At 42.5% G+C, this 19,481-nt stretch overlaps 1 protein-coding gene across 1 annotated transcript in view; it reads left to right on the forward strand.

The window, feature by feature from the left end:
- Nucleotides 1–462: 462 nt before the first annotated feature.
- The window catches only part of CPB2 (carboxypeptidase B2), a 34,282-nt gene continuing 15,263 nt past the window's right edge, over nt 463–19,481 (forward strand). Inside the window, exons 1-4 of the mRNA XM_039484940.1 lie at nt 463–717; nt 9,044–9,119; nt 14,248–14,372; nt 14,473–14,581. Coding sequence (XP_039340874.1) covers nt 566–717; nt 9,044–9,119; nt 14,248–14,372; nt 14,473–14,581 — 462 coding nt within the window. The 5' untranslated portion in view covers nt 463–565. The remainder of the gene's footprint in view (nt 718–9,043; nt 9,120–14,247; nt 14,373–14,472; nt 14,582–19,481) is intronic.

Genomic DNA, 19,481 nt, shown 5'->3' on the forward strand with positions numbered 1-19,481 from the left:
CGAGGGCCTGATTCACTACCTGGCTTCCACCAGTGGAAAATCCAGGCTTTGGGGATCAGCAAAGGAAAATCTCCCAAGAGAGAGGGTGCAGCAATGCAAGTAGCCCACAGTTCCCGCTCTGCTGGAGTTGGCCAATGCAGCACCAAAAGTGGGCAAGGTCAGGTGTGGTTGAAGCAGGTCTAGGAGATGTGTTCCAATCCTGAAATAGTGAGAGAATAACATGGATATCTATCTGCTTCTGTTGGGACTGAGAGCACCATCCCCGTTTCACATTAGACCATGATTTCCTGTATGCTGTACAGAATGATAACATCAACAACTTAGGCATCAATGTGGCTTTTTTGTTTAGGCCCGAGTTTTGTAGCCACAATAAAATGATTTAAAAGCTCAGAAGACAAAGTGACTCATCAATATGAAAATGATTAAAATGTACCATGTCCCTTCTAGTATTTGCTTCATCAATATGGACAGAATCTCCCACAGGAATTAAGTCACATTTACTCAACCACAGGAAGCGGGGGACAGAGAACAGTGACAGTATTAAATTTTAACCACTCTTCAAATAATGGTTTTAGAAATCAATAGTGTAGGTCCTGAACCCTTGGCTTCTCTAACTGCACTTGATTTCATGGCAGATGCTGTTGAGATGAAGCTTTACCTTCTATTTGTCACCGTAGCTATCTGCATTCAGCAGAAACATGTCTTCACTTTTCAAAGGTAACAAACTCCTGGTGTTATCTGTATTTTAGTGGGTGTGGGTATGGAAGGCTGTCTGGCTGAATCATAATATCGCCTACTGGTATAAACAAACATTTTACATAGATCTAAGGTTATTTATTGTATTTGTAATTGGATGTATAGATCAATATAATATATAGATGACGTAGGCAATGAAATTAATATATGTCTCCTTTGCAACCATAAATCCTATGTTTTTAATCATATTAAAACTATTCTTTTTGGTCTAAGTGCAAATCACTTCTGTTCAGTCAGTGCTCTGGAATGCAGTTAAATGGCATACTTAAGCTTAATGGGAAAAAATAATTTGCTTCATTTGCCTTAAAACAAGGCTTTAAATGAATTACTTCTTGAAGTGGAAATAGAAACCATTTCTGAAAGTGCTAACAATCTGTTTTCTTTCTAAAAGAGTTTTTATGATTGTTTTTTCCTGCCATAATTCATTTTCAAATAACCATTTCATCCTCGTATGACATCTGAGAAGCAGCTTTATTGCTACCTATTGATAAACCTCAGAAATGGCCTGAAATCAAAAAGCTCTAGTAAAAACATGAAAACAGATGCCAGAAACAAAAACAGCCAAAAAGATTATATTTTCTAATATTCAGTTGGTTTTAAAACCCGAAACACTGGATATCTGGAGATAAAAAGATAATGCAACTTGTAACTATATTGAGCAAACTCAGTAACAAAAATCATCATGATTAAATAGCACCCACCATCAGAATATATCAAACTGCTACACAAATATTAATGAACGAAACCTCACAACACTCTTATGTGACTTACTCAGGTTCACACTAAAAGTTTGTGGCAGAACTGGGAATAGAAGCTAGATCCAGGTCTTCTGGCTCCTAGTCTTGTGCCCTAAACACAAGATTGTTTTTATTGCCTTGTGTTGTAATCACATTTTCCAATGGTTACCTAAATACAGGTTACAACTGGTTATACGCAATGGGATAAATAGGGAAGGAAGTGGACAGGCTCAATAAAATAACCTTTGGGTGAAGTCAATGGAGCTACACCAATTTACACCAGTTGAAGCTTTTTTTAATGTTTAAACACAATAGTTAAGATTTGACGTAGTCAGCAGAAATGCAGTATTTCCAACCCCAAGTGTTCAAAAATCATGAGTCAGGGCCCCTAAAAACACTGAAATTAGCTGAAAAGTTGTGAGATGTGTGACAAGATGGCCGATGTAGTATGATGTGTCCTGTGCTTTTCTTGGTGGGGGGCTAAGATGCCACCCCTTGCTCCTGCTCTTGGGGCACCGAGGGCCCCACTAGTGGCCCAGGAAGCTGATAAAGGGGGGAAGCAGGGGAGGGGGTCTGGGTTTGCTCCTCACTCTGAGTCCCAGCCCCTCTCAACCCCTATGGGTCCTTACCGTCTTCCCCCTTGGGTGGGGTACTGTTAGGGGGCTTATTCCTTCACCCTCTTACTTCCCTGGTCCTTCTCGCATGAACAGAGAGCAACAATACCCGAAGTCCAAAGGCGCAAACAATTCGATGTTTATTGAGGTGAACTTCCAGCAAGCCTGATTCCAGTTTCCTTCCTTAGTGTCCCCCTTCCCAGCTCTGACACCACAGAGCCTTGCCTGTGTCCCTGTTCCTGTTCCCATCCCCTGTTCCCATTTCCCCTTTAGCAAAACATGATCCCAATTCCCCCATCTCCAGTCCCTTTTCCCATTCCCCCTCCCGTTCCCATTTCCCCCCCCCCCACACCTCCTGATTGACTGCAGACTATATAGTAAAACCAGAGTTTTGCTTAGCTCTTCCTTAACCAAGCATTTTACTGAAATTTAACTCACCAATCCTAACATATTGTAACATGGTTATTTAACCAATTATACCCCACCACCTTAATTGGTTTACACCCAACAAAATTAATTATACAGTAGACAGAAACAATTACAGAACCAGACAGAGACCATGCAAATAAACATACAAAACAATACAGAAGTGAGGATTTCACAACTACATCTATACAGACATAAGGGTTTTCCAGCTGTGTCTATTGATAAGTGAGTTCTTACCAGACAGGATGCTATCAAACTAAGTTTTTCCTTTTACATCTTCTAGGCTCTTCCGTTTCTCTGGAGGTGATAGGAATATCAGGACAGGACTGTATTCCTAAAAGCCCAATAACACCTTATTTCAATGTGACTAGTTTGGAATGTGTGACTGTGATTATACACTTCCCAGCTTATGGCTCCCTAACTACATCTTAGCTGACGGCCTTAGCCTGTCACAGTAAGAGAAGGCCATTCCACAGACAGTGATTTTGATTCTTTCTTTTATACCTCTATAACTAGCTAAGTGATAAGAATACACCCAAATTCTTAAAGTATAGGCCTTTGCAGACAGGCCTGAATATCTATATCCTAACAGGTACTTTCAGTCCTTAGATGCTGGGGGAGGGAGTCTCCCTCCCCTGCTGGGGCAGGGTCTCCCGTACTCCGGTTTTCTGATCTTCCAAGTCTCACAGCACACCTCCAAGCTCCAGTCCTCTCTCCTTCTCCCCTGACTGCCTGAAGCGGGGGCGGGGGGGAGGGGTTATTAGGTTGCTAACAGGGCCTTAATTGACTACAGGTGCTCCAATTAACCTGTAGCAACCCTCCCTAGTCTTCAGGGAACCACACCTTAATTAGCCTAGGGCTTATATACTTCCCCTCTACCACTCTCCCACTGCTCCCTGGCCCTCCTGTATCACAGATTTCAAAACTAATACATTTTATTTGTCTACTGGTGTCAGAGCATTTAGGGATCACATTTCCAGGCTTTTCTCTGTAACCACAAAGCCTGTAGCATGATTCCAGAAGATAGGCCTTTAAGAAAAATGCCAAATACTGCAAGACTAGTGATAAGATCATGAAAGTTGTCAACATTGGAATGTGTCCATCCAGGGGCGTATCTATGTTTTTTGCCACCCCAAGCATGGCAGTCAGGCAGCCTTCGGCAGTGTTTCCGCGGGAGGTCCGCCAGTCCCGCGCCTTCAGCGTACCCGCTGCTGAATTACTGCCAAAACCATGGGACTGGCGAACCTCCCGCAGAAACGCCGCCCTCACAGCAACCGGCAGGCCGCCCCCCGCGGCTTGCCGCCCCAGGCACATGCTTGCTTCGCTGGTGCCTGGAGCCGCCCCTGTGTCCATCTCACTGAACTGTTTTACGGAGGGGATAAAGGTGGAGACTATTTTACAGCACCTAAAAGGTTTGTGGAAGGGAATAGACTCCATTGTTCATAACTCTGTTCTCCATTGTCATGAAATATCTTAATTCCTAGTCATGAGGGACAATTTTATGTGTCAAATATACAAGCCATGAGTAGTGGAGGAAAGCAAGACACATACTTGGTGAGATTAAAGACACTCATGACTGCCAGAAAGAAGCTGTAACAAATCCCTGGCCACCTGTTATTCATATTTATTGTTTGTATTATGGTGCCCAAGAGACCTAGTTGTACACCAGGATTCCTTTATGCTACGCAATGTACAAACGGAACAAAAAGAGAGCTTGCAATCTATGTAGATGATAAATGACAACACATGGTTATGGACTGACTGATGAGGGAGTACAAGCAGGGCCGGCTTTAGGAACTGCAGGGCCCGATCGAATACCCGGTGGTGGTCCGGGTCTTCGGCAGCACTTCAGCAGCAGGGGGTCCTTCACTCGCTCCGGACCCCCCGCCGCCCAAATGCCACCGAAGCCCTGGGGAGAATGAAGGACCCCCCACCGCCAAGGTGCCGCTGAAGACCTGGACCACCACTGGGTATGTAAAAAAAAAATTAAAAATTAAAAAGGCGCCTAAGGCATGGGGACCTCTTAAGTGCAGGCGTGGGGCCCGATTCCAGGGAATTGGGGAAATCAGCCTAAAGCCGGCCTTGAGTACAAGAACATAATGAGACAATAGTGGGAAGCATGACTGACAGTAGTCTCTCAGCACATCAGATTCTGGCCGTTGCCAAGTTTTTTGTAGTCATCATTGGAAATGAGAGATTTAAGGAGGGATGTGCAGGTGGATAATAAGGTAGCTTTGCTGATGTTTACAAGGAGCAGCCTGCAAGCATGAAGGACAACATGAGAGAAATACTGAAGGTGTTTGAAAATTTAACAAGTGGGTGATGGCCGATCAGAGGAGAAATGATAGGTAGGCATAGGCATGAAGGGCCTTGAAACTAAAGACAAGTAGCACATGTTTCAAGAGATAGAGAAGGCAAACTCTGTGGAGGGATGCAAAGAGAAGATTGACATAGTCAATGCAATTGACTAGCAGAACGATCTTTGTAGCAGCATTCTGAATAAATATGTGTGAGGCAATACTGCATTTATCAAGACCCGAGAAAAGGATGTTGCAATAATTGAGACATGAGATGATGAAAACATTGGATGAGAGCTTTAGCTGTGTAGATTGATAGGAAAGGCCATATCATAGATATGTTAGCCAGAAAGAATCTGCATGATTTATACATAGACTTGATATAAGGATCTAGAAAGAGGCCTGAGTCAAAGATGACACCCAGGTTACAGGCCTAAATGACAGGCAGGGTGGTGGTGGTGTCCACAATTATTGAGAAAGGCGATAGTGGGGAGAGGTTGTGGGGAAGATTAAGAGCTCTGCTTTGAGTTTGAATTGGCACCTAGACATCCACGAGGAGACATCAAAGAAACAGTCTGAAATTTAGTTTGGACAGAAGGAGACAGGTCTAGAGTAGAGATGGATTTGTGAGTTGTCAGCATGGAAATGGTAGTTGAATTTGTCTTTGCACATAAGATTACCCAGAGCTAAGGTGCAGAGGAAGATGAGAAAGGGGCCAAGGACAGAGCCCTAGGGAACACCCATAGGAAGTTGGAGGGGGGATGAGGAGGATCCCTTGATAGACACACTGAAAAGCGACTAGAGAGATAGGAGGAAAGCCAGGAAAGAACAAAGTCATGGAAGTCCAGGGAGGACCGGGTTTCAAGAAGAAAAGCATGTTCAATGATGTAAAAGGTAGCTGACACGTCAAGGAGGGTGAGGATGGAGTACTAGTTCTAGATTTGGCCAGGAAGAGGTCATTAGAGACTTTGACAAGAGTGATTTCAGTTACGGGAAAGTGACAGAGGCCAGATTGGAAAGGGTCTAGGATAAGAATTCTCAGTTCCTGTCCTCCAAATCTATCAGTAGGATTTCACAATTGTCTCCAGGGTGCACACCATAGTATCTCAAATTTCACAACAGCAGTAAGGACAGAACTCATATCCTTATGATCCAAAAGCACAGGCCCCTCCAACATAAGTTATAGGAGAATCTCCATTAACTGTTGACTAATTAAATGCCTATAACAGTCAGCTGAGCAGTTCTGATTCCATCCAACAGAAGATAGTGGTATGAATACACAACAGTCACCTCATTTTAATACTTTGCACTATATTGAGCAATGGAAACTACATGAAGAAGTCACATGCAGGCAGCCCAGTTCAGGCACCTTTCGTAAAATTAACTCCCATGGTAGATAGCAGCATCAGGAGACAAGCTCCTTTTCAAAACAACCCCAATCACAAGTTATGTAGTGCACTTGCCCTGAGAAGTGGGCAAGTAGCCAGTGCTGCATAACTCTGATTGCTGTTTGATTCTCTCTCGTATGAAGGTTGGGGTGTGTGGAGAAGGCTGGCACATTGTTGGTTCTGCTTGAGAAACAACAGTGATTGTGTGGAGCACAGCTAAAAGCAGAAATGATAAATCACTTGGTTGCTAGCCTCAGTCAGGTCACAGCTAGAAATAAATCACAAGAGTGGGTTGTGACAATCATGATCCACAGATTAAAACTACGTTTTGAGAGCCCTGTCTGTTTTGTTTTAAGGGCAATTTTCTGAAATGGTGTTGTCAGTCATCCTTCAAGAGCCTGCTTCATGCACTGTCACCAACTCCATGCGGTTGCTGGGTCAACCGCTTCCACTCCAAGAAAATGGAAATGGGGCTCAGACCTGCACTGGCACCTCTCCCCACTCCCTGTACTTACCTATACACCAGACATGTCAAGTCTTTTTCACTGGGTGTGAGACTCATTCATTAGCAAGCTATCTCACACTCACACAGATTGCTAACCTTATCCCACTCATTTTGAGTAAATATATAAAGATTTAAAATATTTTTACTCAGGCACTGTAAGAGACAACAATATATTTAGGGCCTCAGGCACAAGGCTTAGAGCTTGGAAAGCCACTTTCCAAACTTGTGTACTGTGGTAATCATAGAGACTATAGGCCCATGTTCTATATGCACACGAGAGGAGAGAAGAAGTTACGTGGAGTGGGTGGGGAGGTTGTTTGCGTGTGTGAATACTTGGCGGTCAAAAAAAATCTGAGTTCGCCCAAAAAACAAGCAGGACTTGATCAAAAGATGGCGTGTTTTGCAAAATACAGTTCAAAATTTAAACCACACTGGACAAATTCATGTCTCAGGGATCGTCAACCATCCAGGTTTTTGTTCCAACCAGCAAATAATTGTTTTTATTAAAATCCACTGTTTTGCATTGCATCTAGAGTTCTCACATGCCCTAGACTTACTATGAATGAGGACATTTAAGTGTTCCATATGCAATATTAAATAGTGCACATTTTAAAACAAACTATTAAGTGCTGGTTGGATTAAAACCCTGGACTATTGGGTGTTGCCAAGGACCAAAGATGAGAGTCCCTGTCTTAAGCAATGACCTAACAGACCACCTGACTCTTTGGGCTGTAAATCTCACTCTTAAGGACAGCCAACCCTTGGCATCACTGATACACACATACTATTTCAAACTTCTCCAAACTCCCTGATAAGGGTGCATTCAAACCACCACTGTTCTGCACTTACATAGGGATTGAAAGTTATTTCTTAACTCCCAGTCAGCAGCATGCAGGGCTAGGGCAAGGATGTTTCGCACCCAAGGCAAAACTTCCATCTTGCGCCCTCCCCTGTCCCCAAGCCCCCGCCCTGAGCGCCCTCCCCCACGGCAGCTCCCCCCCTCCACCCTGAGGTGCCCCCCCCGCAGAAGCTCCCCACCCTCCGCCCTGAGGCACCCCCCCACCCCAGCTCACCCCTGCTCTGCCTCCACCCCAAGCACGCCGTCGCTGCTTCACTTCTCCCGACTCCCAGCCTTGCGGCGCCAATCAGCTTAGGCGCCGCAAGCCTGGGAGGTGGAAGAAGTGAAGCAGCCATGGCATGCTTGGGGAGGAGGCGGGGCAGGGGTGAGTTGGGGCGGGGAGTTCCCCTGCGTGCTGCCCTCCCCCTTACTTGCTGCAGGCGGCCCTCTCCGCGCTCCCGCCGCCTAAATGCCGGCAGCGACTGGGGCAGCCGAAGATCCGGCCGCTGCGGTTGCTGCTGAAGAAAATGCCGCCCCCCAAATCCTAGCGCCCTAGGCGACCACCTAAGTTGCCTAAATGGTTGCACCGGCCCTGGCAGCATGTGTACATCTCTGGTCTGCTTCCCGTCTCAGTCCCTCCCTACAGTGGTGAAAAGGCACTGATTTGGGTGAGGGATACAGTCAGAGGAAGGACACCTAGCCCTGGACTGAACAACTGGGGCACTAATCGGCACAACAGATAGCTAGCCACTCTGGCTATGGGTTTCAAGCAGGATGATGAGTATCAGTATCTGTAAAGAATGAGAGAGAGGAGCAGGCCAGTGGTATATAGGTTCCAAACCACCTGCAGGCAGGTAGATAGTAGAGGAGGGAAGGGGAGGGGAGCAAAGGAAGGGGGAGATGGACAGGATTGGGCGCTGGGAAGAAAAGAGAGCTGGGGCACCTTTAATATGTGTAAGGAAGAGCATATTCACATTTTGTGGCAATCCAAGACATGCCATCAGGAGCTCACAATCACAGTATGACCTCAACAAGTAAAGAGAGAGGGCCAGTTTCTCTGTTGCACTCAGCATCCTCTGGGGACTGCAGCATAAGAGCTAGTTGCAGCTTCCTAATCCTGGGACCAGTTATACACCAGCCCTGATGTCCTTTAGAGGCTCGGGCTGCTCTAAAATACGTCAGGCTGGTTCCAGACACACCCTTGGGCTATGGGAGAGCAGTGTAGGAACTGTCTACTTCAGTTTTTTATCAGCTGGGGGCTGCTCCGTTTTTGGGAGATCCAGGGGCTTTTCAGCAATGCAAGCAGTGGATAGAATCTGGCCCAGCATTTTAATTGCTTGAACCTCCTTCGGCTCCCCTAGCACCCAAGTCAGAGAAGCAAATTGAGACTGAGACAGACTGTTCAGACTTGTACATTAATACAGAATGTTTCCATGCACACACTCAAGCCTTTGCTTTTTCTGAATGTCTTTTTCTTTCCAGTGATCAAGTATTATGGGCTCTCCCACGATCAGAGAGACAAGCTGAATTCCTTCAGAATTTAACCACCAACTTTGAGGTAATTTGTTCTCTATAAACTCTAGGCCAAATTCTGCTCTCAGGCATGCCAATGCCATTCCACTGGGAGGAAGATTTAGCTCCCCCTTTCATTCTCTTATGTTATATATATTTTTAGTTTCTAGAAGCACAATGGATGCTTTATTTCCATTATTTTAATGTCTACTGATTGAGATGAGCAGATTCTGTTGATTGATAACGTTTTATCACATTATATCAAGCACCCGATTTCAGAATTATGTAATTGATTTTGTACATTAGCAGCAACAAAACAAAGATGATGAAATACTGACATGTGATGGTTGGTAAAATCATTTGTCAGGAAGTCCCAGGAGTATAAGCTAATACAATTTCTAACCGTATGACTTCTAGGACCCCGACACGCAGGATTGGATATTACAGTACTTGGTGGTGTTTCGCTAAAGACAGAGTTTAGATGATAAGAATCTCTTCATCTAGAACTAATAATCTCATAGAACACCAGCAGGATTTTGTGATTTCCATCTGCTATTGCAGGGAAGAGCGTTTAATTAAAATAAGGCATCCAAATTTCTTCTAAAGCACTTCCCCCATTATTTTATCATATTTTCGTTTGAAGTCAGCACCCCGTAATGAAAAGCATAACCATTTCCCTATTCAGTGTCATTACCAGGATCCCTGATGTGTCCCTGATCACAAGAGCCTTTAACAGCCCCTTTGCCCATAGCCTGTCTCTGTCCAATTTGCTTCCCTGACACCTGTCACCCTTCCCCTATCCTATCCCTCCCTCCTGCTTCTTATTTCCATCACCAACTGCTCCTATTCACCTCCTCCAGACCAGCTCCGGTCTCCCTCCCCTTCCGCTGCTTCTCACCTTCTAGCTCTGGATCACCCTCTCCCCATCTCTCTCTCTGGCTATTGTAATCCCCTCTTCCCTCTCTCTGCATTCCAGTGTGTCTGGACACCAGCAGAGAGGGAGGCACTGAAAGCAAAAGAAAGACAATCTCTCTGCATGCAGTTCCAGTCCATGGTGCCACACCCCCCAGAAGCCAGGAGGAGTCAGTAAAGGGTTTCATGCTGTCTGGAGTGGCTCACAACTGAGAGTGCCAACCTCAGGGCAGACTGTTAAAAACAGGGCAGACACACCCAAACTGGTGGTATGTTCTGTAATTAGAATTCACCTACCCGGTAACAAGTTTGAATTCCTGGATCACTATAACAGTCTTACCACGGAGTCACAGACAGACCCCTTAGGCTCTCCAGTCTATCTTGACACTCAGACAAACTGGACTTAGTGATAAATGGTCACTTACACCAAAACCCACAAAATAATCAGGTTGTTTTCAATCCCAAAAGACCAGTCATTTACCCCAGATCAATTGGTACCCTAGTTCCTACACCAAAGACAACGCCTGAAGCTCATCTTGTAATAAACCGTCTAAAGGTTTAATAGCTAGCGGAAAAATTGAGAGAGTAATTTACACGTTAAAGCAAGCAAACATACTCACAAATGAGTTACCATCTACAGTTCCTAAAGATGACAGAGATGTAGTTATCTGTCAATTCAAAATGTCTTTCAGGGCAGACCCGGGGTAACTCCTGGGGATTTCTGCCTTAGTTTAGTGTCTCTGGCCCTGTGAAAATTCAAACAACAAAAAGGTCACCATTTCGTCTTGTGAGCATCTCTATATGACCTTCCCCCAGAGTTCAAACCAATGGGACGAGGGCTCCTGCCCGTAACTTCTTCCCGGGTGGCTGGGGCAATCAACAAAGCTTTTTGTCCTAGATGGCCCATTAAGTCTTCATAGTCCTTCTTGACGGGCAGAGGAACTACTCCTCCCGTCTGAGCTCACAAGGTCAGAGCAGGATTTTACTATTATAAAACAAATTTATATTTTACCTTTCAGCATGGAATGCAGATGTTACAAATGAGATTAATACATGCAGCAACTTACAAGCATTTCATAGAGTCTAAACACTAAATACATTCTTCTAGGACTAATACCTATTTTGAACAAAATTAACATCCAGGTGAGCTGGTTTGGTTTCCAGCTATGAGTTTGTCAGTTCTTAGCTGATGCCTATGACCTTGGCCAAAGCTGGCATTTGATTTCCAGCATCACAAAGGGAAGGTGTTGCTCAGCTCCTGCAGTACTGGGTTGAAGCATGCTCAGTGAAGGTAGAGCATTCAGTGACTTTTCCTGCCAAATTCTAACTAGTCTGTACAGATCATGTGTGAACTGAGAATGTTCAGAGGGTTATAACTTGACCACATTTGCGTGGATTTTCATGGGGACGCCAAAAGGCACATCCTTGACACAAAGGTCAAACCCATGCTAAATTTCAAGTCCCTGCTCCAAAGCATGAGGGCACTAAAGCTTCTTAATTAAACAGCTGTAAGAACTTTTTTAACATGGGCAAAACAATGAATTCTTGTTCTCAGAAACAGCTGAGCTATTTAGCTGAAACTGAAAAAATAAAAATCAGCCTTAGGCTGCCATGTGGCATGGAAAATTTAACCTCGATTTAACAGGCCAGTTTAGCAAAATTAAAAGCAAATGCATTTGAAAACAGGGTCTTATAATGGGAAATATCAGACAACCTTAAATATAGGCAGTACTGCCTTAAGTAATTAATGGTATATAGAAGATAGACTGACCACTGCTGTTCATCTCCTAATATAAGAACAAAAAATGTCTATTGCAACCGAAAGCTTTCAGAATATGTAACGTTTAAGGATAACTGAAAAAGGAAATCGTTTTTCACACAATACATAGCCTATGGAATTTATTGCCAGAAGATATCACTGGGGTCAAGAGATTGGAGGATTCAGCAAAGCATTGTACACTGACAGAGTTATACTAATAAATATCTGAAAATTAACAAGAGTTTTGGAAGGGATATAAACTGCCATGCTTGTGGGCATAAGCTAACCCCCCTCTGAAGGAAAGTTAGCCCATCACTGCCTCCTGCAGAGTTTCTTGTGTCTGCCTCTGATGTACTTAGTACTGGCCACTTTTGGTGACAGGATACTGGACAAGGGTCTGAGCCATTCTGACAATTCCTATGTTACCTGTATTACTTCATTCACCTGCTAGACTCTCTGCTAACTTAGTTAAGCCAACTTAGACTTCATTGTACTTCCTTATACTCAGACTTAGCAGGCCAGATTTAGAGATATATGTACTAGAAGGGGTAAACATTGCATGTTCTTAAAGTGGTTATTGAACAAATAAGTAAGTTGCTGCAATATATATTTTAGGGGGGCTGGAAAGAAAGTGTAAGTTACACCAGTTTACACGCCCTCCAGATTTAGATTCACCTTTGAATATGGCCTTCATAATGGGTATTCAAGACCTAGCAGCTTAATTGATTGCATTCAGATTGTATGATATGTCTCCTTAAAACTAATGTAAACCTCTATTGTCCTGCCTATACTATACATTGAGGGCTAGATTCACAAAGGTACTTAGGCATTGCAGGCCAGAGGTGCCTATTTTCTAATGTGCCGGGGAGGGGGGGTTGCTTGACCCCCACTCCTCCCCAGACCCCACCCCCATTCCACCCCTTCCCCCAAGGCCCTGCCCCCATGCACTCTTCCCAGCCCTCACTCCTCCCGCTTCTCCCCAAGTGCCTCCTGCACACCATGGAACAGTTGATCGCAGCAGGTGGGAGCTGCTGGGAGGAAGGGGAGGAGCCGATTGGCAGGGCCGTTGGCAGGAGGGAGGCACTGGGGGTGAAGGGAGGGCTAGGTCTCCAAGTAGTTCATTAGCTATGGGGTGGCATCAGGACAAAGGCAGTTTTGTGAATGCCCACCAGCAGCAATGTAGGTGCCTATTGGGTTAGGCAGAAGCTAAGCACTAGTTTTGAGAATGTCACCAGCCTCTAATGGTGGACATAAGCACCTAAAGAGGCAACTAGGTACCCAAGTACCTTTGGGAATCTGTCCCTTAATTTTGTTTAAAATTTAGAATATATTCTCCAGAGTCTTTCTCTATGTTGGTTGTTCCAAAGGCTATAGCTACATTGCACTGCAGTGCAGACTGTGGGAATATGAATTGCAGAGCACACCAAAATGTTGGGTGCTAACTGCCCCATGTGGATGCTGCTGGTGTGAACTAAAAAGTACTTAGTTTGCATCAACATCATAGGCGATGACTGCATGGGTGCTCCCGGGCTGGAGCACCCATGGGGAAAAAGTTGTGGATGCTAGGCACCCACCGGCAACCCCCCTCAGCTCCCCTTTTCTCCTCAGTGCCTCCTGCCCATCTGTGGGCCCTGCTGATCAGCACTTCCCCCTCTCTCCCCTAGATCAAGCACCCCACAGCACATTGGAAAGTTGGCGCCTGTAATTAACATAGTCCTGTATGGTGCACCAAAATGAATACAATATTCAAAGTGTAGTTGCACCAGATCCAAGGAGAGCATGACATGTTGATTTTGAATATGCAGCAAAAAAATTGCACTGGCCTTTTTTCGCATTATAAATTCATGTCTAATTTGCAGTCCACTACCATCCCTAAGTCTTTTCAACATTACTGCTTCCCAGTTTTCAATCTCCCACTGAATAGCTGAGTTTTATTTTATTTCATTAACTTTCATTTTACGAACTTGAATTTTACTAAAATTAATTTCATTTTATTTTCTGCCCAATTTTAATCTCTCTAGGCCCCTTTATATTGCTGTTTCATCTGAATTTATTTTGAAATCCCTTCTGGCATTTGGTTCATCTATAATCAAAGTAATCACTGAATACAATAACTGCAATGACTAGTCTGAGCTGCATTAATTCCCCAAATACCCTCAGGAAAAATAACCCTCTACTGATTTGAGGATTTGGATTGTAATAATCAGCTAAACAGATATATTAAACTAGTAATATTATCTCATGAAAGGTGATGTTCCTGCCTTTGTTCTTGATTTATGAATTTATATTCAGCTGTTATTATAAATTTTTCTTACCCACACACTTTTCATTTTTAGCAATAGCATGATGTGACAGCACAACACGTGAAACATAAAACTGCTTCCCACACACGACCTAGTAGTTTGAGGACATGTATTGTGTTTTGATCGTGTTCAGGATGTTTACTAAATGGTAAAGTATTTTTTCTTTCCTTGTGAAAAAAATGTTCTTGGAAACTTTGTAGGTTGTTCTCTGGCAACCTGTTTCGGCTGAAAACATTATGAAGAACAAAGAAGTCCATTTCTATGTTAATGTGTCCGATATAAATGATGTGAAAGCTGAGCTAAACCGATCCACCATCCCATACAAGTATGATTCTTATTTCTTGCTGTGAAGATATTAAATCAGAAATTCAAGCCAATTGGAGACACTGCTTAAGAATGGTTTATGCTCTTTGTTTGTTGTTCAGAGTTTTGATGGACGATGTTCAAGGAGTTATCAAAAAACAAACTGTCAATGACACAGTCAACCCCCGCAGTTCGGCATCCTATTATGAACAATATCACTCTCTGAATGAAGTAAGATATGTTATATTTTTCTTGTGATCCTTTATGCATTTATTGTTATTGCATTAAAAAGGGCTTAAATTTAATTTGATGATGATGGTGATATGGACTGTCTGATGGTGATATGGACTATTACATTACAGACCTATCGGGGAAACAATTACATTTGTATTGATTAGCTAATAATAGTTTACATTAATACAGTACCTTTAATAAAGAAGGATCCCAGCACCTTACAAAGCACACTACATAAGAACCACTTTACCCACCAACTGAAACCACATGAGAAATTTAAGGTAGGCGCAATGTAATTACCTAAAATGAAATTTGGTCAAGACATTTTAGATTTCATGGAAATGCACACCCTAAGTTTACAATCATAACTTCAGTTGCTTCTGAAAATTTAATTCTAATGGATCATTCTGCAATTCACCTGAAAAGGCACCCTGCACGTTGCAGTTGTGTATTTCTGCCAAATTTGCCTTAACTGTTATCATTTAATGTTCACTCCAAAGAAGTGTTTAGTGAGAATAATGTGGAAAGCTCATTGAAAGCAAGGTTAGGGAAAATGCAAAGAAAGGAATTTGTTTTTCTTTCTTGATTAATATCTTTTTTCTTGCTGCTGCAAAAAGATATGCTAGATGACCTGCTACGTGTTTTATATCTCTAATCGTCTACCTGTGTTTTCTGTAATTCTTTTATAGAGTTCTAATCATTTTCACTTAGGACTTATGAGAAGCAGGACAATGTGCTTGTAAACTCAACACTCTACAGATGATTCTGTTTTTCTGAATACTAAATGGATATGAGCCAGCAAGGAAGAAATATTAACAGGCTCTCCTGTCAACCTGTTTAAAGCAGGGCTGTCAAGCGATTTAAAAAAATTAATCACGATCAATTGTGTGATTAATCACACTGTTAAACAATAATAGAACACCATTTATTAAAATATTTTTTGATGTTTTCTACATTTTCAAATATATTGATTTCAATTACAACGTGGAATGCAACGTGTACAATGCTCACTTTATATTTATTTTTTATTACAAATATTTGCACTGTAAAAAACAAAAGAAATAGCATTTTTCAATTCACCTAATACAAGTACTGTAGTGCAGTGGTTCCCAAACTGGGGTTCGTGAACCCCTGGGAGTTTGTAAAATGTTACAGGGGGTTCTCGGGAAAAAATTCCCTAATGGCGGACAGAGCTGTCCCTAGGCACCCCAGGACCAGCAGCCTGGAGCCCCTGGACTTCCAAGAACTAAGCATATCAATGCAAGCATATCTATCACACTGAGGAGATTTAAACTTCAAGATTCCTTATAAGAAATAGAAAGGGAGGTGGATATTTTGTGCTGTTTTTAAAATTAAATAGGCAGCTAGTATTGTTTTTTAAATTATTGCGAAGAACAAGTTTAAGCTTTGTTGTAATGTGCGTTGTTTGCCTGGACTGCTCAAGACCCGAATGCTTGTGTAGGAGGAACTCTGAGTTGGCTTCTTAAATACCTTCATGCTATTTCACATCTGATACTCCTTGATGAAACATAGGAGCCTTGTCTTATAACAGGCTTATTCAAAGTGATACAAGCTACAAAAGTGAGATCTTGGAAGAGTGTTGCCATTTTCATAATGTAGTAAAAATACTGTAATGATAAATAATTAATAATAAATAGTGTGTAATAAACATGTCATAAAAAATTATATTTCCAAGATCACTGCTTTTATCATTTAAACTCAGGTAAAGGAGAAAATCCCTGGAATATTCATTTTTAATAGGGGGTTCGTGAGACACAACATTTTAGTGAAAGGGGTTCACAGATTGTTAAAGTTTGGGAAGCACTGATTTAGAGTTAATCGTATTAAAACACATATTGTTTGCTTGCATCCAGTTTACCAAGTAATCCAGATCACACTGAATCAATGACCTGTTCTCTTCATTATTTACCACTCCCCCAGTTGTTGTGTCATCTGAAAACTTAATCAGTGATGATTTTACCTTTTCTTTCAGGTCACTGATAAAACTGTTAGACAGTGTAGTGCCAAGAACTGATCCCTGTGGGATCCCAATAGAAACATACCTGCCTGATGATGATTCGCCATTTATAATTACATTTTGAGACCTATCAACTAGCCAGTTTTTAATCCATTTAATATGTGCTATGTTAACTTTATATCACTCTAGTTCAGGGATCGGCAACCTTTGGCACGCGGCCCATCAGTGAAATCCGCTGGTGGGATGGGATGGTTTGTTTACCTGCAGCATCTGCAGGTTTGGCCAATCGCAGCTCCCACTGGCCACGGTTCGCCATTCCAGGCCAATGGGGGCTGTGGGAAGCCATGCAGGCTGAGGGATGTGCTGGCCACTATTGGCCTGGAAAGGCGAACTCTGGCCAGTGGAAGCTGTGATCGGCCAAACCTGTGAACGCTGCAGGTAAACAAACCATCCCAGCCCGCCACTGGATTTCCCTGATAGGCCACGTGCCAAAGGTTGCTGATCCCTGCCCCAGTTTTTTATTCAAAATGCTATGTGGTGCCAGGTCAAATGCCTTACAGAAGTCTATTACATCAACACTATTACCTTTATCAACAAAACTTGTAATCTCATCAAAAAAAGATAGCAAGTTAGTTTGACAGGATCTATTTTCCATAAGGCCATGCTGATTTGCATTAATTACCCTCCTTTAATTCTTTATTAATCAAGTCCTGTATCAGCCTCTCCATTATATTTCCCAGGATCAATGTCTCATAGACTCATAGACTTTAAGGTCAGAAGGGACCATTATGATCATCTAGTCTGACCTCCTGCACAAAGCAGGCCACAGAATCTTACCCATCCACTTCTATAACAAACCCCTAACCTATGTCTGAGTTATTGAAGTCTTCAAATTGTGGTTTGAAGACCTCAAGCAGAGAATCCTCCAGCAAGTGACCCATGCTGCATAGGAAGGCGAAAAACCTCAAGGGCCTCTGCCAATCTGCCCCGGAGGAAAATTCCTTCCTGACCCCAAATATGGCCATCAGTTAAACCCTGAGCATGTGGGCAAGACTCACCCGCCAGCACCCAGGAAAGAATTCTCTGCAGTAACTCAGATCCCATCCCATCTAACATCCCATCACAGACCACTGGGCATATTTACCTGCTGATAATCAAAGATCAATTGCCAAAATTAATTGCCAAAATTAGGCTATCCCATCATACCATCCCTTCCATAAACTTATCAAGCTTAGTCTTAAAGCCAGATATGTCTTTTGCCCCCACTACTCCCCTTGGAAGGCTGTTCCAGAACTTCACTCCTCTAATGGTTAGAAACCTTCGTCTAATTTCAAGTCTAAACTTCCTAGTGTCCAGTTTATACCCATTTGTTCTTGTGTCCACACTGGTACTAAGCTTAAATAATTCCTCTCCCTCCCTAATATTAATCCCTCTGATATATTTATAAAGAGCCATCATATCCCCCCTCAACCTTCTTTTGGTTAGGCTAAACAAGCCAAGCTCTTTGAGTCTCCTTTCATAAGACAGGTTTTCCATACCTCGGATCATCCTAGTAGCCCTTCTCTGAACCTGTTCCAGTTTGAATTCATCCCTCTTAAACATGGGAGACCAGAACTGCACACAGAATTCCAGCTGAGACCTCATCTGGAATGTCAGGCTGACATGCCTGAAATTATCCAGGTCATCCTGTTTACCCTTTTTAAAAACGGAGCTAACGTTAGCTTTCTTCCAGTCTTTTGGAACTTTTACAGTGCTCTAAGATTTATTGAAAAATCAATATGAATGGTCCATCTCCTCAGCTAGCTCTTTTAAAATTCATAGATGCAAGTTATCTGGATCTGCTGATTTAAAAATGTTTAACTTTAGTAGCTTCTGTTTAACATCCTCCAGAGATACTAGTGGAATGGAAAAAGTGTTACCATCACCTTTTGATGAGACTATAGCATATGTTTTTATTCAAATACAGAACAGAAATATTCATTGAACACTTCTGCCTTTTCTGCATTATTATTGATAATTCTACCATTTTAATCTAGTAATGGCTCAATAGCATTGTGAAGTTTCTTTTGGTTCCTAATATATTTAAAAAGTCCTTCTTATTATCCTTATTGTCTGCTGGCCATAGATCCCTTCACTTCCCTTATCAATTCTCTATAATTCCCAACTTCTGATTTATATTAATTCCTATCAGCTTCCCTTTTCTTCCATTTGTTATATGTTTTTATTTTTTATAGCTTCCCTCACTTCCTTTTTAAACCAGATCCATCTTTTAACCAGTATGGCCTTTTCTCTCAATTATGGGACTGTAGCTTTTTGGGCACCTACTAAGATATTTGTAAATGATTCCCAATTACCATTCACATTTTTCTGATTAAATTCTTCTTTCCAGCTGATCAGGATCAACATTGTTTTAATCTTTGTGAAACTGGCCTTCAATGAGTGTTAAATTAGGCTCCTAATAAAGATAATGCCTTATGCAGGTTATACAGTATATTTATATTCCACACAAAAAACTATGTTAAAAAAACATTATTAAGATTGCAAAGTCAAGCACTCAGAAGTTAGGAAATGCCAGAGTTAATGTTCCTGTGTACTCTTAATTTGGCCCTTTGTGGATATGTATTAGCATACAGTCTTCAAGTATCTGATTACATACTACTTTTTCAGCACAAGGAGCTATGAGAAACTTGAGCATGTTCAGTGAGGCTGGAATCATCAGAGATTTTAGCTGGTAAAATCAGAGAAGTCTCTACTGAGTATGTGCAAACTGTCATTTTTTCAAAGGCTTATAACTTGGCCAAATTTGGTCCAATAAAAGATACTACCTTACTCTTCTTCTTTTGTCACTCAAATTGTATGAGATAGAAGCAGGGCTGGCGCTTCCATTAGGTGACCCTAGGCGGTTGCCTAGGGTGCCAG

The sequence above is a fragment of the Mauremys reevesii genome, linkage group 1, assembly GCF_016161935.1.
Source record: "Mauremys reevesii isolate NIE-2019 linkage group 1, ASM1616193v1, whole genome shotgun sequence".
Classification (NCBI taxonomy): Eukaryota; Metazoa; Chordata; order Testudines; family Geoemydidae; genus Mauremys; species Mauremys reevesii.